The following is a 15,317-nucleotide window of genomic DNA, read 5'->3' on the forward strand; positions in this document are numbered from 1 at the left end:
GGACACACGGACACTGAGGGACGGACACAGAGGGATGGACACAGAGGGACGGACACGGAGGGACGGACACAGAGGGACGGACACGGACACAGAGGGACGGACACGGACGGACACAGAGGGACGGACACGGACACAGAGGGACAGACACGGACACAGAGGGATGGACACGGAGGGACGGACACGGAGGGACAGCTCTGTCCAAAAATGACTCAGATTTACTGTAGAATAATCTCGTATTTCCTGATCACTGTAGATCAAACGCATGAATAAATATTTACACTCTGAAGCTGCGATCAGGTTTAGATCCGCTTCAGTTAAAATATTTAATCTGCTTCCATCAGATCTTCTTCCTCTTTTCTGGGATCCTCTGACCTGCGGGATGTCTGATGGCGACTTGCTCCTGTTTTCTGTGGTGGTAAGATGGCAGCACCAACCCAGAAACATTCAGGAGAACACCAGAAGAAGAAGTGACAACAGGAAGGATCTGACGACGGAGCAGACAGGCTCCCACTCTGAGGAAGGGATCAACCCGTAACCCAAACCTCTCAGACCGCAGTGTCAGGCAAACAGGAAGTGTTGGCAGACTGGAGGAAACAGGAAGTAACTGTCTGGTCTTCAGGAAGCAGGAAGCTGATCCGCCTCAATCTGCCAACACAGTAAATCAGATATTTACTTCTAGAGCTACAGATACATAAAGATTCTCCATCACGTAACACCGAAGAGATTAGCTTCAGGTTGGACGGAGCAGCAGCGGCAGCATGGTGGCGGTTCTGTACACTGGTTCTGATCCGGTTCTGAAGCTCCAGCGAGGCTGGGTGACGACAGGATGACGGCAGGAGTGAGCGAGGAAGAGGAGATGGGGTGGAGGAAGGAGATGATGACGATAATGATCCGAGAGTCTCCTCCTCCTTATTCTAACATCTTTGTAGCTCCTGTCTGAATGGAAACGATGTTCAGAACTGGACCAATCAGGACGCAGCTGATGGCGGCCTGATGGCGGCCTGATGGCGGCCTGATGGCGGCCTGATGGCGGCATGATGGCGGCCTGATGGCGGCATGATGGCGGCCTGATGGCGGCCTGATGGCGGCATGATGGCGGCCTGATGGCGGCCTGATGGCGGCCTGATGGCGGCCTGATGGCGGCATGATGGCGGCCTGATGGCGGCCTGATGGCGGCATGATGGCGGCATGATGGCGGCCTGATGGCGGCCTGATGGCGGCCTGATGGCGGCCTGATGGCGGCATGATGGCGGCATGATGGCGGCCTGATGGCGGCCTGATGGCGGCCTGATGGCGGCCTGATGGCGGCCTGATGGCGGCATGATGGCGGCCTGATGGCGGCCTGATGGCGGCCTGATGGCGGCATGATGGCGGCATGATGGCGGCCTGATGGCGGCCTGATGGCGGCCTGATGGCGGCCTGATGGCGGCATGATGGCGGCATGATGGCGGCCTGATGGCGGCATGATGGCGGCCTGATGGCGGCCTGATGGCGGCCTGATGGCGGCCTGATGGCGGCCTGATGGCGGCCTGATGGCGGCCTGATGGCGGCCTGATGGCGGCCTGATGGCGGCCTGATGGCACACTGATGGCGGCCTGATGGCGGCCTGATGGCACACTGATGGCGGCCTGATGGCACACTGATGGCGGCCTGATGGCGGCCTGATGGCACACTGATGGCGGCCTGATGGCGGCCTGATGGCAGCCTGATGGCGGCCTGATGGCGCCCTGATGGCGGCCTGATGGCGGCCTGATGGCGGCCTGATGGCGGCCTGATGGCGGCATGATGGCGGCCTGATGGCGGCCTGATGGCGGCCTGATGGCGGCCTGATGGCGGCCTGATGGCGGCCTGATGGCGGCCTGATGCGGCTGATGGCACACTGATGGCGGCCTGATGGCGGCCTGATGGCACACTGATGGCGGCCTGATGGCACACTGATGGCGGCCTGATGGCGGCCTGATGGCACACTGATGGCGGCCTGATGGCGGCCTGATGGCACACTGATGGCGGCCTGATGGCGGCATGATGGCGGCCTGATGGCGGCCTGATGGCGGCCTGATGGCGGCCTGATGGCGGCATGATGGCGGCATGATGGCGGCCTGATGGCGGCATGATGGCGGCCTGATGGCGGCATGATGGCGGCCTGATGGCGGCCTGATGGCGGCATGATGGCGGCCTGATGGCGGCCTGATGGCGGCATGATGGCGGCCTGATGGCGGCCTGATGGCGGCCTGATGGCGGCCTGATGGCGGCCTGATGGCGGCCTGATGGCGGCCTGATGGCGGCCTGATGGCGGCCTGATGGCGGCCTGATGGCGGCCTGATGGCGGCCTGATGGCGGCCTGATGGCGGCCTGATGGCGGCCTGATGGCGGCCTGATGGCGGCCTGATGGCGGCCTGATGGCGGCCTGATGGCGGCCTGATGGCGGCATGATGGCGGCCTGATGGCACACTGATGGCGGCCTGATGGCGGCATGATGGCGGCATGATGGCACACTGATGGCGGCCTGATGGCGGCATGATGGCGGCCTGATGGCACACTGATGGCGGCCTGATGGCGGCATGATGGCGGCCTGATGGCGGCCTGATGGCGGCCTGATGGCGGCCTGATGGCGGCCTGATGGCGGCCTGATGGCGGCCTGATGGCGGCCTGATGGCGGCATGATGGCGGCCTGATGGCGGCATGATGGCGGCCTGATGGCGGCCTGATGGCGGCCTGATGGCGGCATGATGGCGGCCTGATGGCGGCATGATGGCGGCCTGATGGCGGCCTGATGGCGGCCTGATGGCGGCATGATGGCGGCCTGATGGCGGCCTGATGGCGGCCTGATGGCGGCATGATGGCGGCATGATGGCGGCCTGATGGCGGCATGATGGCGGCCTGATGGCGGCATGATGGCGGCCTGATGGCGGCATGATGGCGGCCTGATGGCGGCCTGATGGCGGCCTGATGGCGGCCTGATGGCGGCCTGATGGCGGCCTGATGGCGGCCTGATGGCGGCCTGATGGCGGCCTGATGGCGGCCTGATGGCGGCATGATGGCGGCATGATGGCGGCCTGATGGCGGCATGATGGCGGCCTGATGGCGGCATGATGGCGGCCTGATGGCGGCATGATGGCGGCCTGATGGCGGCCTGATGGCGGCCTGATGGCGGCCTGATGGCGGCCTGATGGCGGCCTGATGGCGGCCTGATGGCGGCATGATGGCGGCCTGATGGCGGCCTGATGGCGGCCTGATGGCGGCCTGATGGCGGCCTGATGGCGGCATGATGGCGGCCTGATGGCGGCATGATGGCGGCCTGATGGCGGCCTGATGGCGGCCTGATGGCGGCATGATGGCGGCCTGATGGCGGCATGATGGCGGCCTGATGGCGGCCTGATGGCGGCCTGATGGCGGCATGATGGCGGCCTGATGGCGGCCTGATGGCGGCCTGATGGCGGCCTGATGGCGGCCTGATGGCGGCCTGATGGCGGCCTGATGGCGGCCTGATGGCGGCATGATGGCGGCATGATGGCGGCCTGATGGCGGCATGATGGCGGCCTGATGGCGGCATGATGGCGGCCTGATGGCGGCATGATGGCGGCCTGATGGCGGCATGATGGCGGCCTGATGGCGGCATGATGGCGGCCTGATGGCGGCCTGATGGCGGCATGATGGCGGCCTGATGGCGGCCTGATGGCGGCCTGATGGCGGCCTGATGGCGGCCTGATGGCAGCCTGATGGCACACTGATGGCGGCATGATGGCACACTGATGGCGGCATGATGGCACACTGATGGCGGCATGATGGCACACTGATGGCGGCATGATGGCACACTGATGGCGGCATGATGGCACACTGATGGCGGCCTGATGGCGGCATGATGGCGGCATGATGGCACACTGATGGCGGCCTGATGGCACACTGATGGCGGCCTGATGGCGGCATGATGGCACACTGATGGCGGCATGATGGCACACTGATGGCGGCATGATGGCACACTGATGGCGGCCTGATGGCACACTGATGGCGGCATGATGGCAGCCATCAGGCCGCCATCAGGGGGGGGTCCTGTGATGAGTCACACCTCAGTGTTTTGGCGGTCTTTAGTTCAGAGACTGGCTGGCACACACACACACACACACACACACACACACACACACACACACACCCAGCTTGTCTTCTTTGTGGATGGGGTGCAGCGGGTTTGGGGGGTGTGGGGGGGGGGACGCTGACATGCTTCGCTGCGCCGCCACTGAAAGGAGAGAAGCTCCTCCCCCTCCTCATGCTGACCTTCATCTTTTCCCTCCATCCAGCCTCGTCTTCCTCTGTCTGAGCCACACACACTTCTGAACCAGAGTGGTGATGATGATGATGATGATGATGATGATGATGATGATGATGATGATGATGATGATGATGATGATGAAGGAGCAGTGACCAGATTCTCTGACATATAATAATAATAATAACTTAAAAGCGTGAAACCAGATTTGATTGGTTCCTGGTTCCGTCTCTACGCTGCTCTTCTTCTTCTTCGGGTTTCTTTCTCCCCTCCCCAGTTGCCATGGAGACCAACAGGCGTTACCCTGAGTGTCCATGGAGACCTGCAGGTGTCAGACCTCTGACTCCACAACTTCCTGTTCTGCTCGTCTCCCAGAACACTGCAGCGTGTCCATCTGGTCCAAGATGGCGGCCAAGATGGCGGCCAAGATGGCGGCCAAGATGGCTGCTATTGGCAGGAAGTCCTTTTTCTTTCCTTCCGCTTTGTCCCGTTTGGTGGAGAACTCCTCCTCTTCCTCCCTGTGCTAACGAGCTCGTTCTGCTGCTCGTTATCTTTCCCCAGGCCTTCATCATCATCATCATCATCATCATCATCATCATCATCAGCTCCCTTCATGCTCCTTCATTTCCCTTCAGGTTGATTGATTCCACTTCTCCATCCTGCTGCCTCTTCCTCTTCCTCCTCTTCCTCTGTTATTATATGATCCCAGTTAATCCCAGCTAAGCTCCTCCCATTGAAGCCCCCCCCCCCCTCTACCTCAGCCAATCACAGCGCAGCATGCTGCCGCTCCATCCTGTGAATACATCAGGATGGAAAAGTGGCACCACACCTTCCCTGACCTTTGACCTCTGACTCAGCAGGTCAGACACATGCAGCCACACAGAACCGCAGGCTGGACTGGATCACCGAGGCAACACCTGAAAAACCAGTCTGGCAGGAAGCCAGGAGGCAGACTGGTTCCAAACTGGTTTCAATCTGGGTTCAGACTGGTTTCAGACTGGTTTCAGACTGGGTTCATACTGGGTTCATACTGGTGTCAGACTGGTGTCAGACTGGTTTCAGACTGGTTTCAGACTGGGTTCATACTGGTTTCAGACTGGGATCAGACTGGGTTCATACTGGGTTCATACTGGTTTCAGACTGGTGTCAGACTGGGTTCATACTGGGTTCATACTGGTTTCAGACTGGTTTCAGACTGGCTTCAGACTGGGTTCATACTGGGTTCAGACTGGGTTCAGACTGGTGTCAGACTGGTGTCAGACTGGTGTCAGACTGGGTTCATACTGGTTTCAGACTGGGATCAGACTGGGTTCATACTGGGTTCATACTGGTTTCAGACTGGTTTCAGACTGGCTTCAGACTGGGTTCATACTGGGTTCATACTGGGTTCAGACTGGTTTCAGACTGGTGTCAGACTGGTTTCAGACTGGGTTCATACTGGTTTCAGACTGGGTTCAGACTGGGTTCAGACTGGGTTCATACTGGTTTCAGACTGGGTTCAGACTGGTCTCAGACTGGGTTCATACTGGTTCCAAACTGGTTTGAGACTGGTTTCAGACTGGGTTCAGACTGGTTTCAGACTGGTGTCAGACTGGTTTCAGACTGGTTTCAGACTGGGTTCAGACTGGTTTCAGACTGGGTTCAGACTGGGTTCATACTGGTTTCAGACTGGTGTCAGACTGGTGTCAGACTGGTGTCAGACTGGTGTCAGACTGGGTTCAGACTGATTCCAAACTGGTTTGAGACTGGTTTCAGACTGGGTTCAGACTGGGTTCAGACTGGTTTCAGACTGGTTTCAGACTGGTGTCAGACTGGTGTCAGACTGGTGTCAGACTGGTTTCAGACTGGTGTCAGACTGGTGTCAGACTGGGTTCAGACTGGTTTCAGACTGGTTTCAGACTGGGTTCATACTGGTTTCAGACTGGTGTCAGACTGGTGTCAGACTGGGTTCAGACTGGGTTCAGACTGGTGTCAGACTGGGTTCAGACTGATTCCAAACTGGTTTGAGACTGGTTTCAGACTGGGTTCAGACTGAGTTCAGACTGGTTTCAGACTGGCTTCAGACTGGGTTCAGACTGGCGTCAGACTGGTGTCAGACTGGTTTCAGACTGGTGTCAGACTGGGTTCAGACTGGTGTCAGACTGGTGTCAGACTGGTGTCAGACTGGTTCAGACTGGTGTCAGACTGGGTTCAGACTGGTGTCAGACTGGGTTCAGACTGGTGTCAGACTGGTGTCAGACTGGGTTCATACTGGTTTCAGACTGGTTTCAGACTGGGTTCAGACTGGTGTCAGACTGGGTTCAGACTGGTGTCAGACTGGTGTCAGACTGGGTTCAGACTGGTGTCAGACTGGTTTCAGACTGGTTTCAGACTGGGTTCAGACTGGTGTCAGACTGGTTTCAGACTGGTGTCAGACTGGGTTCATACTGGTTTCAGACTGGGTTCAGACTGGTTTCAGACTGGGTTCAGACTGGGTTCAGACTGGTGTCAGACTGGGTTCAGACTGGGTTCAGACTGGTGTCAGACTGGGTTCAGACTGGTGTCAGACTGGGTTCAGACTGGGTTCAGACTGGTGTCAGACTGGGTTCAGACTGGTGTCAGACTGGGTTCAGACTGGTGTTCAGACTGGGTTCAGACTGGGTTCAGACTGGTTTCAGACTGGGTTCAGACTGGGTTCAGACTGGTGTCAGACTGGGTTCAGACTGGTGTCAGACTGGGTTCAGACTGGGTTCAGACTGGTGTCAAACTGGTCTCAGACGTGTTCAGACTGGGTTCAGACTGGGTTCAGACTGGGTTCAGACTGGTTTCAGACTGGTCTCAGACTAACAAACTGGTGTCAGCCTGAACTCTTCTCCTGCCTCCAGTGAAGCCTGCGTGCTGCTTTGCGTTCTCTGGTTTTACTCGGTAGAAGCTGCGTCGGCTCCGTATTTAGCACTGGAACCTGCTAGCTTAGCACTTTGCTCCATTCCTTCATCCAAATATTCAAACATCTTGGATTTCCTTTCTGAAAACTCACCAAACTAAATATCTGTGTCAGTGAGTGTTTGGTTCGTCATGTTGGCCATGTAGCCTGATTCAGTGGTTTTCATGATGTCTGGTGCTAAATATGGACGGTTTGATGAAAGCTGAAGTGGAAAACAGGAATTAAACCGTTAAAATCTCCATTCATGATGAGGAAATCTGCGACAGGCTGCTGACCCGTCCAGGTGACCCGCCGCTCGCACCAAATGTCTCGCTGGAGACACCAGCACCTCATCCGTCCATGTCCTTCCACCTGGGACAAGAGAACCTCACAGTAAGAGATGAAACATCAACTTACCGTGGAACACAAGTGATGGCAGAGACACAGAACCTGCTCAAATGTCCTCTTCCTCATCCTCTTCCTCATCCTCTTCCTCATCCTCTTCCTCCTCCTCTTCCTCTTCCTCATCCTCTTCCTCTTCCTCTTCCTCATCCTCTTCCTCATCCTCTTCCTCATCCTCTTCCTCATCCTCTTCCTCTTCCTCATCCTCTTCCTCCTCCTCTTCCTCATCCTCTTCCTCATCCTCTTCCTCCTCCTCTTCCTCTTCCTCATCCTCTTCCTCTTCCTCTTCCTCATCCTCTTCCTCTTCCTCTTCCTCATCCTCTTCCTCATCCTCTTCCTCCTGATGGTGACCTGACCAGGTTGGAGTCAGACTGACGCTCCGTTTCACTGATCTGCCTTCCCTTCTGTCTGCTGTGGTTTGGCCTGTTAAATCACACACACACACACACACACACACACACACACACACACACACACACACACACACACACACACACACACACACACACACCTGGTGACATCCATCTATCGTCTGTACAGACAGACAGACACTGGACCAGGATGGACATTTTAAAGATGAAACATGTCTCCCTGAAGGCCTGTGTGTGTGTGTGTGTGTGTGTGTGTGTGTGTGTGTGTGTGTGTGTGTGTGTGTGTGTGTGTGTGTGTGTGTGTGTGTGTGTGTGTGTGTGTGTGTACCTGGTTTTCATATCCTTATGGGTACTTATTTCTGTCTACAATGTGGGCTTATGGGGCCCATGGCTCTTTGTGGGGACATTTTCTTGGTCTCCATGAGGGAAATTGTTGTTATTGGGTTAGTGGGTAGGTCTGTGGGTGGGTTTAGGGTAAAGGTTAAAGGTTTAGGGTAAAGGTTAAGGGTTTAGGGCAGGGGTGTCAAACTCCAGTCCTCTGCTGTCCTGCACCTTTTAGAAGTGCCTCTGCTGCACCACACCTGAATAGAATAATTAGGTCATTAGCAAGGCTCTGGAGAACTGAGGAGGTCATTAAGCCATTTGATTCAGGTGTTTTGTACCTGTGGCACATCTAAAAACTGCAGGACAGCGACTGGAGCAGGACAGCGGCCCTTCAGGACTGGAGTTTGACACCCCTGGTTTAGGGTAAAGGTTAAGGGTTAAGGGTTTAGGTTAAAGGTTAAAGGTTAGGGTTAGGCTGTAGAAATGAATGGAAGTCCATGTGAAGTCCCCACAAGTGATGAAAACACGACTGCGTGTTAGTGTGTGTAGGTGTGTGTGTTGTTGCAGCCTAATTAGTCCTCAGCTCACACTCATTAGTGGGAAGAACCATAGCTCTGGTTCTGCTCTGCCTCCTCCGACCCAACTGGGAGGCCAAACTGGGCCAACTGGTGAATCGGTAGCTCATCAAACTGGGCTGATCTCCATGGATGAAGCAGGATTGATAACTGGAAAATGTTTGTACTGGTTTCAGGGAACCGCTCTCGTTTCGCTCGAGCCTAGGACTGCTGTAACCACAGCAACACACTGGGTCAGAACCAGTCACTGGGTCCTGAACGGGTTCAGCAGCTTCCAGGAGGTCCAAGCATTCTGGTTCTGGAGGCCAGTCCACTCAGATTCATGGATCCAACAAAGTTACCTCAGTGGCTAACAACTAGCATGGTTAGGCTAACACATAGCCTGGCTAGGCTAACAGCTAGCCTGGCTAGGCTAACACATGGCATGGTTGGGCTAACAGCTAGCCTGGCTAGGCTAACACATAGCATGGTTGGGCTAACAGCTAGCCTGGCTAGGCTAACACATGGCATGGTTGGGCTAACAGCTAGCCTGGCTAGGCTGGTTACCCAGTGCTGAATAAGAATCTCAATCAGAAGCCAACTTCAGCTCTGTATTGAACATGTTTGCACTGAGTCTCCAAAGCTAATGCTAGCTAGCCAGCCAATCAGAATGAACACCACTTCAGTTAGTTAGCCAGGTGTTAGCCACAGCTCCTGGCTAACCCGGTTGGGCCCAGTCAGGGATCCGTGGATCTACTGCAGGAACACTGAGGGTTTACTGGACCAGAACAAAACTCTGAGTTTTTCCAACTGAAGATGCATCACCCCCCCCTGCCCCCCCCTCTCAGCGTTGCCCCATTGTTCCTGCCCCTCACCCCCAAATCGGGGCAGAACAAAGCCGGCTCCACAGGGGCACTAAGCTGCTGGCGCTTAGACTCTCTGCTGCTGGTTGTCTTTGTTACCCCAAGCACCCCCCACCCCTGCCCCCCCTCCCCCGATGCCCCCCTCCCTTGTTATAAACTTGAAGCCTCCATTTCTCCTGTAAATTTAACCCCATCTTCTCCTTCACGCCTCCCTCAAAGCGTGGGGGGGGGAGAAGGGGGGGATTAAGGCGAGTGTGGTGTGGGGGGGGGGGGGGGGGGGACCTTGATGGTTGCTAGGGGCAACCATACGCAAGGACGTCTGGTACGCGTGCGCGAGCGTTGAGGGACCTGCTATCGTCCCGCCAATTTCGAGTCTCACAATTGGCTGAGAGAGAAAGAGAGAGGACGACGCACGCGCACGTGAGCGCGCAGGAGAGAGAGCAGATCAGAGAGGGGGGGGAGGGGGAGGGGGAAAGGGGGGGCGGTGGGAGGATTTAGCGCCAGCAGCGTCTTTTTGCGTCCAACACAACAAGCTCATTACCGAGCTGTGCGCGCCTGGAGACGGATTTACGCACCGAGCAGAAGGAGGTTGGTTGGTTTTCTTCACCTATTCATCCATCCATCCCCCATTTATTCATCCATCCATCCCTTCATCCGCTCATCCATCCTGTCTGCGGCTCTTTGTTTGCGGCTCTGTGAGCGGCTCTGCAGGTTGAATTAGCCGCTAACGGTGCGGCGGACCCGCTGCGGCGGTTCGGGGTCTCTATCGGGTCGGAACCCACAGGTTCTGCAGGTTCCGGTCCAGAAGTTCCGCACGCGCGGCTTCTCCGTGATGTGGAGCAACAGAGTCACGTGCATGCGCTCATCGGGAATATTTGGGAATATTTGGGCTGGAATATTCCTTCAGAAACGCGCCGAGCGGAAAACCTGCCTCAGCTGACGAGCCCGCGCGCGCGCACGTGCCGTCTGGAGAATGGGAGCAGAACCCCACGGCGCGTGAAGTTGTTTACGTGCGTGGACAGACACAATAACAACAATAACCGGGAATGAACCGGGAGCGACGCGCGGCGCGCGCGCGCGCGCAAGAAGCACGCACATGGCGGGATCCATCCCGGTCTGCTGGAAAGGAGGTCAGCCTGGAGCAGCGCGGGCTGCTGGGACCCGAACCGAACCGAACCGAACCGAACCGAACCCTCCATCCGGGTCGCGCTGCCCCGTGGCGGGAATCAGGACCAGATGATGTTTTTATTTTCCTCAGTTTTTGTGTTTCCGGGTGAAAACATGTCGCCATATTAGGAGGTTCCTCACCCCAAGATGGAGGGGGGGGGGGGGAGCGGGGGGAGGGGGGGGGGGGCGTCATTAGCAATGCAGATTAGCTGAAGCACCTGCTGTGTGGCGCATGCGCTCTGGCTCCCCCTCTTGCTGGCAGAGCCCCCCCCAAACACTGGCTGTGACATAGATAAATAAACACAGACGGGAGGACCAATCACAGTCGTCCTGGTTCCAGGTTTCTCTGTGAACTTTGACCTCTGAGTCCAGATGACCCTAAAGACGAAACTCGAAGTTTCATCTTAGATAAACGACGACTTCCGTCTTCAGAGGGAAACCAGCAGACAGAAAACAACAAGGCAGCTTCCCGCCCTCATCCTGGGGGCCCATCGCCGCCAGCCGGCCCCCCAGGGGCCCCCCAGGGGCCCCAGCAGGGCATCAGCTGGCAGCGTTGGTGGAGGAGGTGGCATGATGTGGGCCCCCCGTGTGGGGGTCTGGGCAGCAGAGCTGAAGCCTGTGGGGCCCCTGGGGGCCCCGTCTGCCGCTCAGATTACAGATTATGACATCACTTCCAGGCAGATTAAATCTTCTTTGATCACAGCCGGGTCAGAACTCGTCGGTTCCTATTGAAGGGAAATGAACCGGATCCAGCAGATCCATAAACTCGATTCTCATCTGCCTTCAGTTCCCTCTGGGATTCCTCCCATTGAGCTGGATTTCAACCGGCCAATCACAGAACAGAAGCGGAGATGTGATCGATGCCTGGTGGTTGTAGCTTAGCATCAGAGGAAGAGACCGGAGCGGATCGATTACCTCATTTCCCTCCAAAGAAGTCGGGCTGCTAACTTCCTGTTAGCTTGGTAGCCTCTCCATGCATCACGGCGGAGGCCACGCCCCCAGGACGCAGCGGAGCGTCGAGCCGGCGCCGGTTGCAGCTCCAGACGGTCTGCAGCGTGAAACACGTTCAGGTCGGAACCATCCAGACCCGTCAGGTCAAGGGTCAGAGGTCAAGGCCTTGATTGTTAATGTAGTTTCTTGTTTTATTGTGGTGATTAGAAAAATAAAGGTGCCGTGATTTAAATTTCACACCAGAGAGGCTCCCAGTGCATTCTGGGATGTGTAGTTGTAGCGCTGTGTGGCCTCCTGACCTCTGACCTCTGACATCAAACCCTAACCTGTGGATTATTTCCCCTGAACATTCGAAATGAAACTCCAGCTCTAATTTCCGGCCAGTTGCAGGACGTCGCTGTCCCAGTTTGTCCAGTTTCTGGTTCTGGTTCTAATGGGCCCGGTTAGCGGGCTGCAGCAGGCTGGAGTAAAGGACATGAGGACAGAGGACAGGAAGGACGGAGACGGGACAACGGCCAGAGAGACGAGGGGGAGGAGGAGGAGGAGGAGGAGGAGGAGGAGGAGGAGGAGGAGGAGGAGGAGGAGGAGGAGGAGGAGGAGGAGGAGGCCAATAATTGGGAAATATGGAAAACTCGTGGAAAGGACGAAATGTGGAGCACAAGGCCGGATTGTTGCCGTTTTCTCATCACATGTGGATCATGAGGGCCTCCTTACATGTGCAGGTTTATGGCTGGGAGCAGGAATGTGAACTTCCAGAGGTCAGGCGTGTTTTCCTGATCAGATGCACAGAATAATCCTCAGATTACCAGCTTACATAATCTGATCATATTTTGATCACATCAGCTGGACGCAGATCGATGGGCGTCAGGCGCAGCAGCAGAGAACAGCTGCAGGCTCAGAACAGCCCCTTCATGCTGATGCCCCTAAGTCAAGGCAATGGCTTCAGTAGGCAGAAAGCAGATTACATGGTGGTGGCAGCATCATGATGTGGGGATGTGTGCTCAGTCGATCCCAGAGGCAGGAAACGTGACCCCGCCTCTCGCCCGGGTCGGCCGGACCCCCGACCCAAACGGATGGAACCAGCTGCTGCTGAACGAGTCACACGATTCAGTTCTCTGCTTCTTCAGGAACGGTTCTGGTCCTGGTCCTGGTTCTGGTCCTGGTTCTGGTCCTGGTCCTGGTCCTGGTCCTGGTCCTGGTTCTGGTTCTGGTTCTGGTCCTGGTTCTGGTCCTGGTTCTGGTCCTGGTCCTGGTTCTGGTCCTGGTTCTGGTTCTGGTTCTGGTCCTGGTCCTGGTTCTGGTCCTGGTCCTGGTCCTGGTTCTGGTTCTGGTCCTGGTCCTGGTCCTGGTTCTGGTCCTGGTCCTGGTCCTGGTTCTGGTTCTGGTCCTGGTCCTGGTTCTGGTTCTGGTTCTGGTCCTGGTCCTGGTCCTGGTTCTGGTTCTGGTCCTGGTCCTGGTCCTGGTTCTGGTTCTGGTCCTGGTTCTGGTTCTAGTCCTGGTCCTGGTTCTGGTTCTGGTCCTGGTTCTGGTTCTGGTCCTGGTTCTGGTTCTGGTCCTGGTCCTGGTCCTGGTTCTGGTTCTGGTGGTCCGGAGTGCTGCAGCTGCTAGACGTCTCCCTGTTCAACACACCTGGACCCAGCAGCAGCCGGGTTCTGCTCAGTATTGGACTCAGTGGAGACACAGTAACACTGATGTTAGCTTGTTAGCTCGGTTAGCTTGTTAGCTCGGTTAGCTTGTTAGCTCGGTTAGCTCGTTAGCTTGTTAGCTCGTTAGCTCGCCTGCAGAGTGGCTGTGAACAAGCTAACCAGGAACCAGTTAATGACCGGTTCTGACCCGACTGGTTCTGACCCGACCGGTTCTGACCCGACTGGTTCTGGTAAAACCCCAGAGAATAAAAAAGTTTCTGCTCTGGCAGGAAGTTGGTTTCTGGATCAGCTGAGTTTCTGTTTTTAGCCGTTTCTTAGCAACCAGGAGTTAATTTACGCTCAGCGTTTGATTGGCTGCTGTGAGAATCGATGATCTGAACAGAAACTATGAACTGATGTTGTTCTTGGATCAAAGGAGGAAATAAATCCAGATGGTTGTTTAGTTTTATGATCATGTTGATCAGTTTGATCTTCCATCAGAAATAATCTGATGGAAGATCAAATGGAATAATCTGAGCCGTCATGAAATATTTACTTTATTTCAAAAACGATGTCAGTGAAACGAGCAAAAGCAGATTAAAGACAAAAATTATGAAAAAGTTTCCAACCTGATCATTTGTCTAAAATCGGTCAGATTGGTCCCATGAGGTTTTCCTGCAGGACTTTGACTAGGACGTTTGTCCCGGTTCGGATCCTCGTGACGGTCGAAGCAGCCGGACACATTTCTGGGCCAAACCTCTGCACAGCGACTTAAGAGATAACATGAAATCAGCGTTAAGCTGCGACGCTGCAGCTCCAGCAGGGAAACCGGGTCAGGAAACCGGGTCGGGCTGCGGGTCGGAGCCGAGCACATGACGGCACATAAAGGCCCGTCTGTGCAGGCGGCGGCGGGATGAAGGGGCCTCTGTCCGCTCTGATAACGGCGCCACTGTGGAGGAAAACGCCTGATGGGAACACTGGGGGACGCAGGTGAGGGTCAAAGGTCACAGCCAGAGGCAGCAGGAAACTCTGCTGAATAGTCGGAGCGTAATCTGGCCTAATCCAATCCCAGCGTTTTCACCATCATCTGGGAGAAGCAGCAAATTAGAGATTAATTTAAACTGAACCAAAATCACAAGGAAACTAATAATTTCTAATAATCATCAATATAAAAATATAATCTGATTCATTTCAGCTCAAAATGCTGGGAAACAAATTAGTTTATATTGTTTTCATGATCATTTTATGATGATTTTTCTGGAAAACTGAAACTTTTAGATCAGAACCTTAAAGAAATGTGAGATTAATGTCAGAACCTGTTTTCAAAAGTTAGTTTTCATCTGAGATTCAATCAAAACGTCTAATAATGTAAACAACATAAGAAGATCACATCCGGCTAGCGGCTAACAGCTAGCGGCTAACAGCTAGCGGCTAACAGCTGGCGGCTAACAGCTGGCGGCTAACAGCTGGCGGCTAACAGCTGGTGGCTAACAGCTAGTGGCTAGCAGCTAACAGCTAGCGGCTAACAGCTGGTGGCTAACAGCTGGTGGCTAGCAGCTAACAGCTAGTGGCTAACAGCTGGCGGCTAACAGCTGGTGGCTAACAGCTAGTGGCTAACAGCTGGCGGCTAACAGCTAGCGGCTAACAGCTGGCGGCTAACAGCTGGCGGCTAACAGCTAGCGACTAACAGCTAGCGGCTAACAGCTGGCGGCTAACAGCTAGCAGCTAACAGCTGGCGGCTAACAGCTAGCAGCTAACAGCTAGCGGCTAACAGCTAGCGGCTAACAGCTGGTGGCTAACAGCTAGCAGCTAACAGCTAGCGGCTAACAGCTGGCGGCTAACAGCTAGCGGCTAACAGCTAGCGACTAACAGCTGGCGGCTAACAGCTAGCGGC

At 55.6% G+C, this 15,317-nt stretch overlaps 2 protein-coding genes across 7 annotated transcripts in view; one reads left to right on the forward strand and one right to left on the reverse strand.

Annotated features, from left to right (window-relative positions):
* On the reverse strand, positions 1-14,129 carry LOC108165920 (uncharacterized). 6 transcript variants are annotated; one of them, XR_014090486.1, is made up of 5 exons: positions 14,053-14,129; positions 7,617-7,991; positions 7,489-7,538; positions 7,281-7,389; positions 1-645 (listed from the first exon to the last, which is right to left on the reverse strand). XR_014090486.1 is itself a non-coding variant. In XM_081614432.1 (4 exons), the coding sequence occupies exons 2-4, from the start codon at positions 7,896-7,898 to the stop codon at positions 641-643; spliced, it is 363 nt and encodes a 120-aa protein (XP_081470558.1). In that variant the 5' UTR covers positions 7,899-7,991; positions 14,053-14,129; the 3' UTR covers positions 1-640. The 6 variants fall into 6 exon arrangements, 3 of the variants coding, with proteins under 3 accessions (XP_081470558.1, XP_081470557.1, XP_081470556.1); XR_001776243.2 differs by having other exon boundaries at positions 7,463-7,538; XR_014090485.1 differs by having other exon boundaries at positions 7,281-7,538.
* The window catches only part of LOC103460034 (uncharacterized), a 17,951-nt gene continuing 12,767 nt past the window's right edge, over positions 10,134-15,317 (forward strand). Inside the window, exon 1 of the mRNA XM_081614429.1 lies at positions 10,134-10,268. The gene's annotated coding sequence lies outside the window, so the exon portion shown is untranslated. The remainder of the gene's footprint in view (positions 10,269-15,317) is intronic.

The sequence above is a fragment of the Poecilia reticulata genome, chromosome 13 (genome assembly GCF_904066995.2).
Source record: "Poecilia reticulata chromosome 13, P_reticulata-male-v2, whole genome shotgun sequence".
NCBI lineage: Eukaryota > Metazoa > Chordata > Actinopteri > Cyprinodontiformes > Poeciliidae > Poecilia > Poecilia reticulata.

Excerpts from the sequence above, each read along its gene's own strand:
- LOC108165920 (XM_081614430.1), bottom strand. The coding sequence starts at position 7,898 with ATGAGGAAGAGGATGAGGAAGAGGAAGAGGAAGAGGATGAGGAAGAGG. Across the intron at positions 7,539-7,616 it reads GGAAGAGGACATTTGAGCAG|GTGGAAGGACATGGACGGAT; the intron begins GTTCTGTGTCTC and ends CTCTTGTCCCAG.